General features: G+C 35.9%; 1 protein-coding gene across 2 annotated transcripts; it reads right to left on the reverse strand.

Annotated features, from left to right (window-relative positions):
- Nucleotides 1–734: 734 nt before the first annotated feature.
- LOC117305100 (dynamin-1-like protein) lies at nt 735–19832 on the reverse strand. Of its 2 annotated transcripts, XM_033789844.1 has the most exons (18): nt 19621–19832; nt 18260–18317; nt 16874–16963; nt 16331–16357; nt 14796–14917; nt 13799–13885; nt 11884–12046; nt 10374–10454; nt 9976–10043; nt 9202–9306; nt 8023–8228; nt 7726–7846; nt 7176–7412; nt 4746–4925; nt 4220–4459; nt 3638–3698; nt 3053–3264; nt 735–2578 (listed from the first exon to the last, which is right to left on the reverse strand). In XM_033789844.1, the coding sequence occupies exons 1-18, from the start codon at nt 19720–19722 to the stop codon at nt 2522–2524; spliced, it is 2217 nt and encodes a 738-aa protein (XP_033645735.1). In that variant the 5' UTR covers nt 19723–19832; the 3' UTR covers nt 735–2521. The 2 variants fall into 2 exon arrangements, with proteins under 2 accessions (XP_033645735.1, XP_033645744.1); XM_033789853.1 differs by lacking the exon at nt 16331–16357.
- Nucleotides 19833–20554: the final 722 nt, after the last annotated feature.

A 20554-nucleotide genomic window follows, 5' to 3' on the forward strand; every position in this document is an offset into this window, starting at 1 on the left:
GGAGGAATGAAATGTGACAGTCAAGTGGAAATATAACAAGGTGTAGTTTTGTTCAAGCATTTAAAAAGGGCAATTTTGTCTGGAGTCTGGTGCTCTTAACCGCTCGGACTCGACATGTCACATGCTTAGGCCATACTGCTGAGAACTACTTATGTTTAATGGTGTCCCTGCTGCAAACAGCCGCAGGCCGAGTCAACATTGCTGGATTCCAAAACAGATTAACAATGAGGATGTTGAGTTATTATTCACAGTTGAAGTGATCAAAAAGCAGGATCCATAAAGGATCACTGGCAAAAAATATCAACAATGACAGTATTTCAAGAATAAATGATGACTAACTAAACCTATCAAGAGCCAACTTGAATAAACAAATATAATTACACTGATAAGGTTCAAATGAAATTCATTGGAACGAATTATTTATTTATGTAAAGGGTCTGAGTTGAAAGGACAAAGTTCAGTGTTCACCTATAGGTGCTCTTAACTATGCAAAGATTACATTCGGTATGATCAAAGCCACTTTTAAATAAGGATTTATTACTGTATACTTGCACTCCTTTTCTTGTCTTTTTTATTTTCCTACAATCACAATTTTTTCTTATTTCTTAATAAATTTTCAGTTTAACTATTCCCACACCAATACACAAAAAAAAAAAGAGATATTGCATACCCATAAATTCACAAGTACAAATGTTATATATATATTTTTCAGTTTATGTACAAAATAGTATTTTTATTGGGGGGGGGGGGGTCTGCCTTTCAATGTATCTAATAGCGGAACTACATGTATGCCAACATTTTACAACATTTCTCCGGAGTCTGTCCCAGAAATTGTACAGCGTCAAGAGAATATTTTGCAAAAAGAAAATTCAAAAAAACATATCTTAAAGCTGACTCAAGACTTTGTAAGTTTCAATCAAACTCAAAATAGTTTTATTGAAATGTGTCGTCTAGAGATAATTGTGAATAGGTGTATGTTTGGAGTCTGCCAACTGAAGTAATTTGTACCCAAAATGTAGATTCCCAGGAGCTTTTGGAAACAATATCCTCAGTGCTAGAGAAATAGATCTAAGAGCGGGTTATTTTATCTGGGGAAAATACTGGCTACTTTTGTTTCACCAGGTACAAGTAACAAAAAGCTGAGCTTAGATAAAAGTCTGAAGTTTCTCATTTCTGGTCCTTTTAGAGAACGACTGGCGCTCTGACGAATTGTTTGAAAACAGTTTTGTCAAATAAATTGAGATAATAATATTTTATGGTGCGTTTTTGATAATTCACACTATAATACCATTCAAATGCAATACAAAAAAATTGCGCACAAATGTTTGTACTACACAAAAAACAAATATACAGTAGGAAAATTAAAAAGCACATTCCAGTCACGAAAGAAAATCCAAGATTTAAATTAAGAACAGTTTTGTCAGAATCAACCTTTCTTGTTAGTCCAGACTGGTCCCTTTGTAAGACTTACGAATTAGCCTACCACTTCCATGTGTATACAGGGTTTCAGACAATGAACGCCAAAAAATGAAATAATTTCTGATAAGAATCATCTACGACTCAATAAAAGGAAACTGGCCTCAACCCTATGCGTTTCATGCTCATGAATAATAATTGTGACCTCACAATTATTTTGCATAAATTTGCATGAGGTATAACCTGGCTGAACAAATGTACATATTTCAGGTAAAAGCAAGAGTGGAGACCCGCACCCCCATTAAAGCAAAAAACTGTATTCTTTATTTCCTATGTCAATCTTTGATTTGGCTTTTCGGCCGCCATGTTTGCAATTTAAATAAACAAATAAATATCATATAATGGTCCATCAAAGGAAAGGTAGTTTTTTTTTAAGACACATAATTGTCCCATTAGTTGAATTATAAAAAAAAAAACAGTATTTCATGACTCAAAATGCAAAAGTAATACAACAAAATTCTTCCAATGTTCTTTAACTTTGCAAAAATTATAATTGATTTGTTTGCTTTATATACAAAATTCCCAAATAACATTTTTTTGACATGACGATATATTTTGACCACTCTAAGATGAAGACAATTCTGTGAATCATTCCTCAAACATGGCCCAATCTTATAAAGTCTGTAAGCATAACAGACAAATCTTGCTTAAAAAAAATTGTTACCAACCAAAATTCCATCAAGTTTAAACTGCTGCAACTAGTGCCAAACTAAATTTTTGCTTGGCAATGAAATGTGCTCAGCAGCAATTTCTGCTTAACAGCTTTATGGGAATAAGCCATTTTGAGATATGGCGGACACACTGCTACAACACTATAAGGTTTGGGCAAATTACCAGAACCAAACAGTACACTCCTATCACGTCCACCATACTTTAAAAAGGCCAATGGGCACAGATTTGAAGATGAACACAACTTGAAGTATTGATTTTCTGATTCTGAAGCCCTATCACTAACCCATGAAGTACCCTCCCATTTAGAATCTCCAAAGCACATGGTTATAGTTGCCCCCTACTATTTCCCCCACCTGGTAGCACAACACACACCTCACCACACGTGTGTTTCTCGAATCTCGCTGATGATATGACTAGCTTTCTGCAGAGCCTACAAGACAGTGATTGAATAGAATAGAACACAACATTTAAAACCTCAATCGAAAAAAAGTTGTAAGGTTTTTATTTGCCAATAATTACAAATATTTCTTATTTCTTAATTTTAAGTTTAAATAATCCCGCACTAATACACAGGAAAAAAAGGATATTGCATACCCATAAATACAAATGTTTTATACATTTCTTTTTTTCAGTTTATGTACAAAATGGTATTTTTAATGGGAGGCCTTTTGGTGTTTTTAAGAACAGCTCTAGACTAGAACAATTGCCAACAGCCCCCTTGCATAACGCTAAGCGCTGTAGGGACACCAAGGTCACACGCAAGGAGGTAAATCCATGTGGCACAGGAGAGGAGCATTGTACAACTCTACTCTCATTATGGCCCTAACAGGGAATCGAACCTGGGCCACAGTGATTAGAGGCAAACACTTTACCTACCCATGCCATGCTTTTCTTTAGGACTTACCTGCAGCATTTCTTGGGCATCTTTCCGTCTCTGTGACATATGTTCCGACTCCTTGAGTAGTGTTTCGATGGCGTCTTGTTTGTACAGTTTTCCGACAAGCTCACTCTGGAGGTTGTCTTGTACGTGGTTCACCAGGAAATGCATTATCGCCTTAGGAACACTGTCTTGAATATTTTTACGTACAATTAGGAAGTAGCTTTGAATAAGTCTCTCTGTAAAACAAAAAACAATAATCAATGAATACTTGTGAGACTCCACAGAAACAAGAAAATCGGAATGAGAGTTTTATCACCAAAAAAGTTTTCGTAAGAACTCCATGCAAGAAATTAAAGGTTTTATTTTTGTTTTTAACAATTAACATATGTGTGTTAAGCAATGTGAACACAAATCCAAAGTAATATAACTTGGATGGAATTCAAACTCATAACCTTCTGCTAGATACAGTTGGAATCCTATGTGAAGTATAGAAATCTTTCAAACATCAGAAAAAAATTCTACTGATGTTAGCTAAAATGTACAGTATATTATTTGCGTTAAACCATATGTTCATAAAATCTTTAGAGCAATCTTGTAAAAATTACTTACTAATCACATCAACATCTCGCTGTTCCCGTGACGACAGTTTTCTGTTTAATGGAACATCAGGCTGCCGATAAAAATCAGATAAAAACTTCGTCAGAAAATGGGTTTACATGTTTTCCCCTCAAAATAAAACCTTCTAAGTAAAGACACAACTTATAGCTGTGTCTGAACAAAAGTAGAAAATTTTCAAAACACTGTATCACACTTAAAATAGCCAGGATATACACATAAAACAAGCACACGCCGAGACACAATATTTTTTGCAAAATTGAGACACGATACAAAGTACAAAAATATCACACTTTGGGATGAAGAAATAACAAAAATATGTCTTTAATTTCAACTCCATGTTATTAAACTTTTTAAGTTAATTATATACTTTTTATTTTTTATTTATTGTAGAACACAATAAAAACGAACAAAACAGGTAATCAGACTACAATTACTATTTATGTTCATTAAGGCTGTGTCATAACGGGCAGAAACAGCTATGGCTACTGCACCATCAAGCATTGAAGTATTGAAGTTTCATCAATTCTTGACCCCGAAAAAATCTGAGAAATCTGAACAATATTTTCCACTTACTACATCAGGAAGAAGGTTCAATCCATGTGTCTTCGGATCCACTTTGGGGCTTTGCATCTGAGGCGGTGTAGCGGCCACGCTGGAGGCCCCAGATGCATTCTCCCCACCTCCACTCTTGTGGGCGCTGGTCCCACTCCCACGTACCCAGGTGGGTACCCATGAGCCCACTGTGGATGCATTGGTCTCTCTTAGCTCCTTAGGAAGAGAGACCCCATCACTGGTTGCCATCTGAGACACAGCCTGGGGGAAGGAATAATAATAAGATTAATAAAGACTTGTAACAACTTTGGTTGATTTTGGCGCTATATAAACTATCTCTGATTGATTGATTGATTGATAATGCACACACTGGGTCTTCAAGGCGTAGTAACCCCCAAAAACAAAATGAAAGAAAAAACAGACACTTCAAAGTTTGTCCTTGAATACCTGTGACATAAGATAAGTTTTGAGAAAGGATTTGAATTTTGTGGGAAGAGGGCTCAATTGTTATGAATCCCATCAAACTTGAGTACATCCTCCCACTCACCTTTGTAACTTTGTTGACATGCTGATCAGGAATTGCTGAGGAGACTGGGACCAGCTCATTTTTCTTTTTATTTTGTTCTCTTTCTTGATGTTCAACTAGAGCATTAACCAGACTAGCATCTGCGAAGTCTGGGTGCTTTGTGTTTATATATGCCAGCTCAATACCAACTAGATTTTCAACCTGTCAAATGATAATTGTGAAATGTTAGTGACCACACTTTGTTGAAATAAAACATGCAAAATATTGTTAATTAAATATGAATTAACAAGTTTCAGATGTTATTGACAACAACAACATGGGTTGTATCAGACAGCTTGTTCGTATATTATGTTTTAAATAATGTAAAGAACTGTAATACACTAGGCCTTTTTATATGTAACTTCCACTAAATTGGAAAATGCTTTTATTTTTAAAGACAAAATTGGAACATGAGGTTTCATAAAAGAGAAGAAATTACAGAATATAATTAAAGACAACTGGTGATAAAAAACAACTGATTAAAGACAACTAGGCCTAATATACGATTTTAATAAACTTAAATAAGTTGAAAACAATACAGTTCAACTATCAACATCAAATATTAAGCACAGTTTTAATGGGAGAAAAACAAATTTGTTCGTTTAAAATGGAGCTGAAAAGAAGGAAGTCATTATAGAAATGAAAGAGCAAATTTTCTCAATTCTTAACAAGACCAGAAAAAGGAAATAGAAAATCTATAATGCGGTCAAGAATTGTCAGGGAAACGCCATTTTTCTTGACATGGAAAGGAAGGTGAGGTTAGATAGAAAAGAAGAACATTGCAGAATGCATAAATGAAAGTATTCACTCCAATTCAGATTAATTTCAATAGTATCAAAATCAAACACAGTTTTAATGGGTGAATATCAAACTTTATAATTTAAAATGAAGTTGAGATAAAGCAACCCGTACAATTCCTGATAGAGATGAAATGCAAAACTTATCAATTCTACACAAGAGCAGACAAAATGCAATACAAATTCAAGAAAAAAGTATTGTTCATAAAAATGTACCTTTCACTAAATAAGTATTTTAAAGATGAAATGGAGAGGAAAGTTACAAGGTCAAAGAAAATTGCAGAATGCATAGACTAAAGAAATAAATTGTGGGTTTAAACCAATTTAAATTGTCAAAAAAATGATTCAATTTAATTCAGTTGATGTTCAATAGCGTCAAATATTGATCACAGTTTTAATGGGAGTTGAAAACTTTTGGATTGCAGCTGAAATAAAGAAAAGGTACAATTGATTATAGAAATAAAAACAAAATATTTTAATTCTTTATAAGACAAGAAAAAAAGACGATACAAAATTCAAAAATGTGTGTATTTTGTAAAGAGAAATGGAAAGAAAAGTGAGCTTTGATAAGAGAGAGAAAAAGTAGAGAATTACAGAAAGTAAATATCATCAATATCCAGGTTTAACAAATATGTATTGTTGTAAAATGTCTGTTCAACAATTGATTAGTATAGATTCTGAAATAAAGAAAAGGTACAGCAATGAAAAAGCAAAATATATCGTTTCTTTACAAGACTAAAACAAAGACAATACAAGATCCCAATTCAAAAATGTGTGTATTTTGAAAGAAAATGCAAAGAAAAGTGAGCTTTGATAAGGATAGAGAAAAAGTAGAGAATACAGATATTAAATATCATCGATATCCAGGTTTAACAAATATGTACAATGTATTGTTGAACAATGTCTGTTCAACAAATGATTAATAAAGGTGCTGAAATAAAGAAAGGTACAGAAATGAAAAAGCAAAATGTACAAGAGCAGGAAAATCACAGAGCTGCCAACATTTGCATCTAACAATCAGGGAGATATTTAGAATTACATTCAACAAAATCGGGAACAAGTTTCCAGAATCAGGGAGATTGTCAAATTTGTTCCTCAGATTATGGAAAGGCAATGCAAAGACAAGATTCAAGAAGTACAATTTATTAACAAGGGAGAGCTGAAACAATGAAAACATACAAATGTAATATCAACATTTATCAATTCTTTACAATACCAGGTAATGTTCAATACAAAGAAAGCATAAAGATATATTAACAGTTAAACATTCCACAGGAGAAATAGATATACACAAAATTTGCAATCATAATTCACATGACAGAAACCAGACAGTACAATATTATGAAAATATAAACCAAATAATTGCAGACAGTTGTAAAAAGTTGCAATTATCAAATATTTACAAGAGCAGATAAATAGCAATACACAGATAAGAGTTAAGAAAAGCAACAATTAAAAATTCCACAACAGAAATATGAAAATTAAAAATCTGTATATTCATTGTTAATATGACAGAAATCGCACAATACCAAAAAAAAAGTGAACCAATTTGAAAAAAACAAACAGATTAATATATTTACAAAATAATTGCGGACAGTTTTGGTTAAAAACTTACCATAGAATTTGTTGTTGGGAGGCGTTTCCGTAGCAACGTTGTCACAACATCAACGACGTGATCGTGCAGCTTGGGGAAGCGCATCAGTTCTTGCGTGCCGCAGTGTTGGATGATGCGTTGCATCTCTTCATGTACGAGTTCCACACAGCGAAGGCTTGGTTCCTCAAGGCGACGGATCTGTCGCTTGACAAGAAGCTCGAAGGAGACTTCCGGTACGAAGAGTGCGGGGCGTGGACCCTAAGAATCAAAAGCAATACGGAATTAGGAATTTTTATTTGACATTGTGGACTATGATCCATTTTTGTATAAATCTTTCCTGTAAAAAAAACAAATCCCCCAGGTACAGTTCCTCCCTATAAATCACCCCGCAATGTGTAAATGCTAAGCACATCAGAACTTTAATTTGATGCTCTAGACCACTCGACCACGTTGCAATACGATAATCAGGGTCACGATTGCATGCCAGCATAATCAGGGTCCAACTGTATAGAATTTCCAAAAAGTGTTGGAGTGAGATAGGATACCAGACAGCTGAAGGAAATAATCTTACCGTGGCATTTCTGATAGCTGTTAGGATGTCTATAGTTCTTAGCCCACCCAGTGGGTCGATACCGTCTAACGTTCGGCCGAACGTCTCATGAAAGATATAACAAATACGGGCTCCTCCACACCTATAATCAAAAAGAAAATTATCATTTTTAACATAGCATAAGTCATGGACCAATTAATACCATTTAATGGTACAGAAAGACTGATAAGGAAATAAATCAATACTTTTTGGGTTACAAATTGTAAATAATTTATCTCAAAACTTTCCTACCCGTATTGTTACTCAAGCACTACTTACAATTCTGAAGTTTCAATATTCTTAGCTGTCCCCTCAATGGTTGCGCAATACCCAGCAGCAAACTTGGTGATAATCTGAAGGAGGGTTTGACTTTTGTCGTCTACTGGTTCACCGAAGGATGCTAGGAGTTGTTGGAATTGGGAGCTCATGACGTTGACTCTGGTCTTCAACTCTGGTAAACAGTCACGGATGTGGTGCATCAATAACTGCAAATGATCAACCCACACAAACAAATTAAATTGAAGGGTCATTTTGGTTTTGATTTTTTTTCAATTCAATTCAGTGAAACATTTATTTTGGTACTAAAAAAACAGAATCATTAGGACCAATTTATAGTAGTACAATACAAGCAAAGAGTAAACATGACCAATGTGAAAATACTGAAAAAATGGAACAATAAAAGACACGAATAAGAAGTCTGTTCAGGCAGTTGGTTAGTGAATATTTTCATCTCACCCCTCGATCGTCCTCGGTCGGCCCTCTCCTTACCAATATCTTACGATTATATAACAAATGCTTACCAACGCTTGCCAATGCCTTTCATACGTTCCCAACGCTCACACTTTACCAACATTACCAATGCTTCCATAAATTGACAGCGAATGACCGTCTTCACAACAGTCGCTGAAATTTAGAAAGTGGAACTGCTTTCTAAATTTCAGCGAATGTTCTAAATTGACCCATCTTCGTAAGGAGGTGGGGAATAAATACTTGTGAACATTCATAATTTGTTACCAACTCTTATGAAGACACGGCACATGTTCCTAAGTTTGAGCGATTGTCAAATATTTCCTTTCGTTGCATCATTGCTAGCATATTCGCCTTGTAAGAGCAGCATTAATTGACCGATCTTCATAAGGAGGTAGAGAATGACTTGTGAACGTACCATTACGAAGACACAGCAACTGCTGCAAAGTTTGAGCGATTGTTAAATATTTCCGTTCGTAAAAGGACATTCAATAGCATATTCTCCACAGTGTGAGCATTTGTGACCAATGGCCCAAGTCTAGGCTTTAGCACACAACAAAACACGTCCTTCATTATATATAGCATCCAATGTGATACACAAATACAAAAGTCATGGCCACCGGCATGCATCCAGGGAAAAATTGGTGTGCTGACACTCCATCCAGCATTATTTGGTAAACAACAAATTCTATCTTACATGGGCTCACTTACCCTATTGAGTGTCTTGGCAAGGTACTGTGTTCCATTACGATTGGCTAGTGCAGGGTATTTGCGTTGTAGATATGCAGCCTCATCCCTTATTGCATCTGTTATTACCTACAAACAATAAAGTACAAACACATTGAGTGAAGATATGTCCATCTTATCAAGTTTCAATCAGGGCCTAATTTCACAGAACTGCAAAAAACATAAATAGGCAATGTTATAAAAAATACACAATGACATTATACACAAGATCAGGAAAAGTTACAAACGAGAAATTCAACAAATATGACTTAAAAATTCCACAGCAGATAGAATGCAATACACTGAAAATATTATTAGCAATACACTAGAAACTAAGTACAATAAGCACACCAGTAATGACTTAAAACACAAGACAAGCTGTATATAATGTTTTAAAATGCACAAAATAGTTAATGGCCCGACGTTAAGACCCTAGCAGAGTCTTTCTCAGAGGCTAAAATTTGGCAACACAACAAACATGAACAGGTAACTGATAGTGTCACATACATGTAAGCAATAAAGTAGAATACATCAATAGAGAGAGAGTCAGAAAGCATACAGACAAAAACAAGGAGTAAACATTGAGGAGGGAGACAGGGGGGGGTTAGAGGGAACGGGCTGTTTTGACCACAAGAGGATGGAAACACCAAGGACAAAATAAAGGGTGGAAAGAGGGAGAAAAATTACTATTTAATTACTGTTTAGAATATAACATTTTGACTGGAAGCCTCATTTTGAGATACAACTTTACACACAAACCTTTTTCTGGTTAATATCCATCTGGCTTCTGTTAACAACTCCTACAATTCCAAGCTTGACCGGGATAACTGAAAGTAGACAATGTTATTTTGTTTAAAATCAGTTGAAACTAAGTATGCAGTCAGGGTTAAAAAATAAATGTGTAATCAGTGTGAAAGCTTTGATTTCTTCTCGAATCCACAAAGGCTTGAGGATTTGCCAGTCACAACATTTGCATATTGTCATCAGGGAGATATTTAGAGTTTACATTCAACATAACAGTGACAACATTTCCATAATCATGGCAAAAGTCAAATTTGTTCACTAGCAGATGAAAAGTCTGGTTTAATATCAAGGAACTTTCTACATAAGGGAGAGTTGGCAAAGCTCGAGTAATATTTTATCATCTCTATACGTACCTCTTCCGCAGAGTATATCAACAGCGTCGGTTCCAGCATCCATAAGATCCAGTTTGGTGATCACGGCTAGAGTCCTTCTACCTGTAAAATAAAGTTTTAAAAACCTCAAGAAGTGTTGCACGAGACGCCTATTTTTGCAATTTGTTAAAAATTCAAGATTCAGAAAAGATCAGTTGAAACACCTGTTTTATCATTTTCTTACGCCGCACAGTTTCTTTGAAATAGTCTTCCTGTGCATATTTACAATGTTTTAAGTCCCTGTTGAAAATTCATTTGTTTAAAGCTTCTTTTTTGTAATTTGCCTATTTGTATCTTGTATCTTTCTCTAATTATTATTATTATTATTTTTTCCCCTGTTAAGACCCAGAACTGCAGCCCTGATACTTCACGATGGCAATTGCCGTCGTTGCCCCTACCGATTGCCGCAATGCCCTTCAAAAAACCAATTTTTCACGGCAATGATTGCCGTGCCCTTTTCTCATCATTGCCGCCGTGCCCTTCCTCCCGAAAACAAATTAGATTCAACGTTGTCAAAGTTTGAAAATAAGCCAAAAAGTCCCGATGTCTGTGTAAATTTCACGCAACGAAATATACCCCAATTTCACGCACGTAAGGCACAACAGATTTCAGGCCCGTTAGTCGTTGTTCTTTGCGTGCGACAAAAGAAATACTCGAAACATCGAACGCTAGAGGGCGTTTCGGAACAGAGCGATAGCGTGAGATTAAACGCCCTCTAGTGGTAAAATTACGCGAACCAACGCTAAACGCCTTGAGAAAAAGACTCGACGTGTCTTTGCATGCTGGGATAGTGGTTTTCCCCATGCTTGGTACATGTGATGTACCATCACGTACAGCATGGTCGTCGCGCACCGCATGCATTTATTCTGTCAACATCGTGTCAACGAAAAACTACACAACGTGCATGACCAATAGTAGGATTACGTATGAACAAAAATTATTTATTGTGTATTGTAAGTAGCTGTTCTTTATTTTGTTGAATTAGATGAATGCTTTCTTTTTTCATTGGGTAACAGTTAGAAAATAGAAAAATTGGAAGAACTATTTTTTACAGGCAACTCAAGAGGTTTTTTTTCAAACTGCCGTCGTGCCCTTCGCAACTTTTTATGATTGCCGTGATGGCCTTCCAAATTTTTGAAAATTGCCTTGGTGCCCTAAATTTTTACAAAAAGTCAAGGCAAAACTGCCGTGCCCCTTAAAAGCCGAAGTATCAGGGCTGGAACTGTCTCGCATACATTGTATAATAAACACCGCTTCTCAACTTGCCCTGTGGGCGCTTAAAAACTGTGCTATGTACTTCTTTATAACACTCATATTTCTTCCTTTTCAGCTGTTATTCTAAATTCTTAAATTATTTATAAGTGTGTGAATGTAACATTTCAAAACCATCTCATCTGATCTAACCCATATTATGTAAATTACAAAGCTTGAGTCCACCTCCCTAGACCGCTCGGCCAAAGATACCCCACTATTTTTAAGACTGTAATATTACCGTCAGGGTCGACTTCCTTAGCCAGTTTGAGAGACTCTGACGTAGCCATGTCAGTGTTAGCCGCAGTCACAGCCAGGATGATGGAGTTAGGGTTACTGATGTAATGAAGAATCATATCTCGGATCTGTAGCTCAATATCCTCAGGCTGGTCCCCCACTGCAACCTGGCATGTCAAAGGTCATAGGTCATAGGTTAGAGGATGTGTGGATGCCTGATTTCAAAACCACTAGGGCCCCAATTTCATGGCTCTGCTTACTGTAAGCAAAGAATCGGATTAGCAGGGAACTTTGGCTTGTGCGCTTGCGTACTCTATGTTACTTAGCACTCTACGCTTACACAGCTAGTGCAGAAATGTCATGTAAGGGGAGAATGGTGATCATAAGTGCAGAATTCAGTGGAAAGCAGAGCCATAAAACTGGGCCCAGGTAAAGGCCATTTTCAAAACCACGGCTTTAACTTTGACTTAATTGCACTAAGTTAGTCGCTGTTAGTCGAGTTTGAAAATGATCAATCCATGAAAACTCTTTCTGCCAATCGCAATTAGCGCCATTTTTGTAGGGCCCAATTTTACATTAAGCCGTTAAGCAGAAAGATTTGCCAAGTTCAATATTTCTGCTAAGAAAAATTTGCAGGTAACCAGTCACAAACAACATACTACATGACAGTACATTGGCTGGTAAATGTTTCCTAATAATCAATATTTGTCTCTGCTAAGTAATACTTTGTCCAAATAACTTTAAATGAAATTGGAAGCTGTCGCAATGCAATAGCAAATATGTTTGGGGGAATGACTCAACATCGTCATCCCCAAAATCTTGGTAGCACCATTTTGGAAGTCAATTGTCAAGTTCTTTGTGTGTTATACAGTGTAGCGCACATTTTAGGCAAAGCATCACATTAAGAGCTCACAATAACTTGTACTGCAATATGATTCCCAAACTGATGAGCATGTCAGACAGTCGTGGTGTATGATTTTGGTGCAAGGGGTGACTTCAGTGCAATCAAGCCCATTATCTTGTTACGTACCTGTATACTAGGTCTATATGGGGATACCCCAGGGAAACCAGAACCCGGTGAAATAGGGACACAGTGTGAATGTGCACCTGCTAACTGTGGGGTAAAAAAAAGTCACAGGACCTCCCCAGGGCTGTATTCCACGGGGATAAGAGATACAGTGTGAAATGGGCTTTGGTCAGCTCTCTTTCTTTTTAAGTGATTAATTACCTTGGTAAGCCCTGGAAGATCAACCAGAGACAAGTTCAAGGGTTGTAGCTATAGACCAATTTCAGTGGTGGGCAATAAATCTATTCTTCTTCAGAATCCACAGAGGGCGAGCATATCAACAACATTATTTATGTTTAATTATGAGGCCATTATTGCTGAAGTGGGGCAAGGTTTCCAAACTGTTTGTCATGTTTGTGTTATGGGGCCATGCAATAAGTTTAATGGGTTTTTTACTGTGTTCTTTCACTGTGAAATTTGAAACTTATCATTAGCTGTGTCTCAGATCAATGCACAGTGGACAATGTTTTTAAATCTGTGCTGGGCGGCACAATGTATTTTGCTCAGAGTGCTAGGCAAACATTGTGAGTCCTGAGCAGGCCCACCCAGCACTGCCCACTGTGGCTACAACACTGGTAGTAGACTAACCCTCACAATTAGAAACTCAAACAACTTCAGCTCTTTTCGTTCCACTTTGCCTTTTTACACTATGATCGTTTCCCCCTGGTCTATATGGGGATACCCCAGGGAAACCAGAACCCGGTGAAATAGGGACACAGTGTGAATGTACACCTGCTAACTGTGGGGTAAAAAAAAGTCACAGGACCTCCCCAGGGCTGTATTCCACGGGGATAAGAGATACAGTGTGAAATGGGCTTTGGTCAGCTCTCTTTCTTTTTAAGTGATTAATTACCTTGGTAAGCCCTGGAAGATCAACCAGAGACAAGTTCAAGACCTTGGGTGAGAAGATCTTCAGATTGATAGCATCGGCGGAAATTCCCTAAACGCAAAAACAAGATAAATAAACATGGTAAGAATCTGAAGCCTGGAAGAAGATTCGTAGGAGACAAGAATGATCAGGAAACACAAAGGGAACATGTCAAAGAGAATAGTGAACACACTGTTGGATTTAAGGCTCAGCATGGTGGAAATACCAGATACATACATGCTGTTTACCAGTTTAACATTACTGTAACAGTTTCATTTGACCAAAATTAAACAAAGCATTTACAAACGTATTTTCATTACATTGTTTTACTCATTTCACAAAAACTACAGCACCTTAGTAAGTAATATTTGGAGGGAAGCTTTCCACTATCATAATCTTCAAACCGTGTAAGTTCGAAGTAAATTTATCCTGGACATTTTGAAAAAATACCCAAATCCTTTAAAAACTGTACAGTGTACTTGTTTTAAAATTTCACATTTCCTCCTTTTCAGATATAATTTTCAAAAAAGTGTTACTTTATTTTAAAATGTGTGTGAATGTAACGTTTCTAAAACCATCTCAATTCCTTAGGAGTATGCAGCACCAGTATCCACATAAACAGAATGGTTTCTACTCATTCAAACCAACAATCTAAACCCTCACAGATGTACTCTCAGTTACTCCTGAGTGATGAATAGCAGACATAATTAATGGTTCCCTTCACACCATGATTTCACATGAGGACTTAGTCAAAACTTCTGCTAGCAAAAGATTTTGTCGTAGGTCCGGACCCCTGACAAAATATACAGCACAGAATTTGTTGTTCTTTCACAAGAGGTACATTTTGTAAAATTGTTAAACCATATTAGCCTTTGCTAAATTGCTCTCCAGTGAAAAGGGCTTAAGTGTCTTGCACATTGATTGACACAGTCACCACAAGGGGGATTCCAACCCACATTCTGGTCGTAATTCTTAGAAATACCTTATTGGAGCCGGCCATCCTGTCCGTCTCCTGCTCGATCTCATCTCGGATATTGTCAAAGTCTGTGTATACTTTGTTCTTGGTGTGTAGAAACTTCCCCCATTCATCTGCCTGAATCTCATCTGAGTAAACAACACACAAGAAAACTTTGATTACTTTATACACTCAGTGATAATAATAATAACATTAATAATACAGCATTTATAAGGGGCACTTTACTGAAAACATTCAAAGGCGCTGGTCTGGAAGAAGATAAAGATTAAGTTAAATTATTGTAAATTTGTTGGGAAAGCAAGCATGAACAAGTGTGTTTTAAGTTTCTGCTGGAAGAGAGTGAAGTTGTGCATTTGTCTGAGGTCTTCCGGAAGTGAGTTACAAAGTCTTTATGCATTGTTTGAAGAGGCCCTGTCCCTGTAACTGGCCAGGTGAGTTCGAGGAACATGAAGCGTATTGCTGATAGATCTCAGGCAAGGTCTACTAAATGTATGGGGTATCAACAGATTCTGTACGTAGGGTTGAGCTGAACCATGACAACACTGCTCACAAATCTGCTTATCACATCAAAAGATTTCTACTTAGCAGAAACAGGTAACTAGCATGTACATGTACATGATGTAACATACATTGGGGTGGGGTTGGTTTCTTTGCTAATTGGATTCTTGGCTAATACACATGTAGACCCTTCCCATGAAAGATGTAAGTTGCACACCGCGCGTGTGCACTGATGCAGGCATGTATGCTTGGTTTTTGAAAGGGCAAGTGCACCAAGGCTTTCTCCTTGGTAAACATCTAAAGGGCACCCTATGAGCATGAGGAAGGTATAACTTTCTACCAAAGCATATCAAGAGCACCAAGGCTATGACCAGGGGCATTGCGGCAATAACCTTCCTTGCCTCCGTGAAGTACCAGGCATGCTGACGCTACTGGTTGACAAAATGAGAAAACATCCCACCTTTTTATATAGGGCTGATACTCTAGCATGATTCATAATAATTTGGATGCTTCGGAGTTACCAACCAACATGAGCAACAGTGTTTGAATGCATATAAAAAAAAATTAAAAATAGTAATAATCGTAAAGACTGTCATGCGCACATATCCACCCTGCTAGGTGGTCAAGGCGCACTAAAAAATATAAAAAAAGACAAACGAAAACAGACAAAACAATATTAGTCTTTGAAAACCGGTGACATAAGATAATTTTTGACAAGAGTTTTGAATTTTGTGGTACAAAGACAAGATCTAAGATTAAGTGGTAAAGAGTTCCAGATCATGCAAGGATGTAATAAGCATATTTCATGGGATTGGGTAAATGCAGCTTACCAGTTCTGTCAATGAAATAACATTTAGTTTTAGGTCGCAAGTTCAAATGCCAACAAAAGCACGCTTCTTGGTAATGACAAGTAGGGGTAAACAATTAACCTTACACAATAGGCCTACAATTTGTAACCATCATCAACTCAAAAGACGACAAATGTTTGAGAGCAGTCACTAAAAATTGAAATGATTTTTTGAGCCATGCGAGTTCAAACTTACCATTATGAACCTTTCCGAAATGAATTCCTTCAAGTACAAAGCAAAATGTTGGGAAAAAAACTACTTTAGTACTTCGGAATGAAACTTGAACAATCTTAGTCGGGCTCAAATATTTGTATTTTGGCTCAGTATGCATTGATAATCCGAAATGAAACAATGCTAAAAGAACACTCACTCATGTATAATTGATATCATTTCAGTGTTCAGATTTGTTGTTATTTTAACATCAACAAACGCTGGTTACTGAAATAAATATTTGTCCCACTACCATGACTAGATTCTTCAGTCAATAAGTGCCCGATCATTTGAAATATGGACAAGTGAAAAGGCTGACAGACAAGTGAAATGGCATGCTTACTGGCCCTGCTGGCCAGTCAATAAAAGGTTAAGGGCAAACGCTGCCAATACAGCCTGAAAACATATACAATATTTTGGCACTTGAAAATCCGGTGCCCTTTTTTACCATCAAAATTATCAACAAGGAATACAAAATAATGGAAAGCACAAACACAAAAACGTCAAACTGCAGAGAAATAATTTTACCTTCTCCGTCTAATCCTGTAGTCTTTCTATCTTGTGGATCAATGTGGATCATCTGTAGCACCAAGGGTCTTCTAGTCACTACCCCACTTCCTACAAGATAATGAGAAACAGATCAGAGATTAGATTAAACCTAGATTAGATTTGGTCTACTGCTATTATTTTTACAAGTATAAAATAGAAATTACCTTCGCTCTCAAGCTTAAACAAACATACTGCAGTGTATAATATGTAGTACATAAAGAAATACATGAGATTGTAAAAGTACAACAACATTTGGCCTGAGGAAAGTCATTTTAGGGTTAGTAAACTTTTTACTAACGTACATGTATACCATTGCTTTTCAGAATCATTTGAGTGTTTTATTTAAACCTACATGTATAGATATCATGAATGTGATGTACATAGTTGTATACAATTAATCGACATGTGAAAATTTTGAAAGGTGAATGGTCACAATTTTTGAGATGTATTTTTTGTTTGATGTATCACCGAGTGCATACATGTTCACAAAGAAGGAATAATCTGTAACTCTCAGATTCAAAGTTTTAGTTAGGAATTATTTGATCAACAAGTAACAATATTGCATTGTAGTATTGTACAGTAACCAAAATGTTATTCAACTGACACAAATTAATGGTAAATTGAATTGATTGATAAAAGAAATGGTCAGAAATAGTGAATCGATATATGCGATTGCAGTGAGTATCACACTCTTCTACATTCAGCTTTGACATCACTGACCACTTTTCCCATGACCTATATGTATGACAAAACAAATGATGTGTAAGGGAAACATGTGGGTTTAACAGAACCCAGAACACTTTTTGCTATGGATACAAGGACAAACACTATCAGAAATAACAGCACTGTGATGTCATCAGCCTGACCTGACCTTGACTCTAGAGGGAGTCAGATACATTGGAAAGCTCAGAATAGGAAATTGTGATTTCACCGTGTGACATTGACTGTACATACACAGGTCAGGTGCTGTGTGATGGTGTTTATTGAATATCAATTTATTATCGATATTTGGTGACTAAATTCAGAACAACACATAAAGATTTGAGTAAATTACAGATAATTAAAAAAACAAATGTAAATTCAAATTGTGCAGAGCTGCCAAAATTTGCAATTTGCAACCAGGGAGATGTTGTACAACAACCAAAGAGATTGTTATTGTTAGTATCACTTTCAACTTCATACATGTCATAAAAAAGTTTTAAATCTGTTCATCAGAACATTGACAAAATTAGTATTTTTTCAATATTTTTTTCTGCAGAATAAGGGAAAGTTGGCAGCCCTTGTGTATTTTTCAACTATAAAATTTACTTTTGAAGTTTAAAATATACATTTCTCCCCTTAAAAATTTAAGAAAAACAACCTTACCCCTTGGCAAGAAGTCTCGTCCCACTAAGTTCTCAAGTACTGAACTCTTTCCACTGCTCTGTAGAACAAAATTTTTAAAAAAATATTTTAGATTTAATTTAAACAGGAAAATCGTTAAGTCCATTGCACTCCACTTTCATCTTGTGATTATTTCTGACTTTCTGTATTTATTTGTGCCTTGCACTCTTTTTATACTGTTCTTTTTTTATGTGTGTGTGTTTTTTTTCATCAGCATTTTGACTGAGCAATGTACATGTAGCTTCCCTTTTTATCATCTTTTTAATGAATAAAACTATCTTGACTGAAAGAATAAATGAATATTTTGCAACAAAATACACTGACTGTAAATACATCCAATTTGTTCCAAATTATTACAATCTTTTTATCTGAATGGCAACAACCACATGTTATAAAATATAATCTGTTAACGCTATTCAAATGTCCTTTTTTAAACACTTTCTGTTTCAAGACCCCTTTCAGTCACTGAGAAATAAAATAGAAAAACATCCAAATAATATTATAATAGTGTTATTGTTAAGTTCAGACATGATTCTTTTAACTTCATCTGTTCATGAGCTTAAATACTGCTAGAACATGATGATGGAATGAACAAAACATTTTTGAGGACCAAGTCGACTATAGTAGTATAGTTAATTTAAAACAACAATTAAAATGTTGGTTTGTTAGGTGAACAAAGGAAAATAATACAATAAAAATTACTGTTCGTGTTATTTTAATGTTAGTTATGCTCCGACCGCCACTTTTTCACTGGTTATTTATACAACACTAGTTTTTAGACTTAAAAAACAAAAATTAGTAGGACCACCAATCTTGCTAATGGGTTATAAATAAAACCCATCCATGAGGCAAGTGGTAGTGTGACTCAACGTATTTTTTTTACTCTTTAATTTTGTATTGTCTTAATTAATAAAACCCAAAGAATATTTCATTCATTTCAAATGTCCAATTATTAATTGGAATGTTGAAATGAATGACAAAAATTACTTCACTTTTTTTTCAAGTTCTCTTTTCTATCCGTCAGAATTACAAACAAACAAAATTCTTTACAAAAAATACACAATAATATTAATTATTATATTTTACTTATTCATTACTGGTAGAAAAAGGCCACATTATAATAATGTTCAGCTAAGACAACAAAGATAAACTGTTAATAAGTTTCAAATTTTTAGAAAATAATTCTCAAACTTGGCCTTTCACGGAATTTCAGAAATGAAACTGACATCACTGACGACACTCCCCGCACTGACTGAGCGAGCGAGCGAGCAGACGTTTTTTCATTATCAAATTGTGCACAAACTAGATTGCAACATTTTCCACGAAATTTCCAAAATGTTTACCTGAGCCCCAATCACCACAATTTGGGGTAACTGTATAGCATCGGATCCCACGGTGTTAAATACATCCTGAAGTTTATTTATAACTGGTATAAGGGCCTCCATCGCTGGAATTTCGGCGTAAAAATGAAGTTCAAAAATGCAGAAAGTTGCTTGCCTTTCACACCCTTGGCGAATGGCAAAAGTGGAGAAATAATTTTTTTCTTCAGAAGAAAGTCTGCTTCATTCACAGCTGTCCTTCAGAAACATAATGATGGACGTCAGGATACCAGTCTTGTTTCGCCTGTCATTAATTCAACAAGTGGCGGCGCCCTTCACAATTAACGGTGTGCTAAAAAGAAAAGTAAACAAGATGCCAAACTTCATAAGATGAGGTATGAAGTTAGGTTGAATATTTGCATTTAGAAAAGCATGGGTATTCTTAATTCGAAATGCAGGATAACTTTCCGTATGGCGCCACCACTTTTTCACTCATTTTTACAAAAAGGGATATATCAATCAGGTAAATTAGATACTATATTATTTTATTTCGAATGAAAAAGTGGTGGCGCCATACGGAAACTTTTCCGAAATGCATTTTATTCAATTGATTTTGAGCATACGGACCAAGATTGGAGCGGTTGCACACAATTTCCAGCGTTGAGTGGTAATATAAAGTCCATTCTCACAATTTTCATTCTTTCTTGCATCACAAATGCAGGCTCCGAGTCTGACAGAGTGACAAGTTGACGGTAGCCCCATGCATTTAAATTGGTCTTGTTATCAAAAACAGAACAAGACTTGTTTTATAGAATAATACCAAACAACACAGAACACAGAAATAAAATAAACCAAACATGAGATGATTGAAGGAATGTTTAATGTTTTTATTCTCAAAATGTCCTTTTTGATGTTTTTTTTTTTAATCAAACGTGTGGACTGTGATTGATCTGGCTGG

The sequence above is a fragment of the Asterias rubens genome, chromosome 2 (genome assembly GCF_902459465.1).
Source record: "Asterias rubens chromosome 2, eAstRub1.3, whole genome shotgun sequence".
Classification (NCBI taxonomy): Eukaryota; Metazoa; Echinodermata; class Asteroidea; order Forcipulatida; family Asteriidae; genus Asterias; species Asterias rubens.

Bases quoted from the DNA above. Each gene is read 5' to 3' on its own strand.
- LOC117305100 (XM_033789844.1), bottom strand. From the start codon at position 19,722: ATGGAGGCCCTTATACCAGTTATAAATAAACTTCAGGATGTATTTAAC. The intron at 9,307-9,975 runs GTTTGTGTGTAA...TATTGTTTGTAG, and splicing joins TGGATATTAACCAGAAAAAG to GTAATAACAGATGCAATAAG. The intron at 8,229-9,201 runs GTAAGTGAGCCC...GATCATTTGCAG, and splicing joins TTGCCAAGACACTCAATAGG to TTATTGATGCACCACATCCG.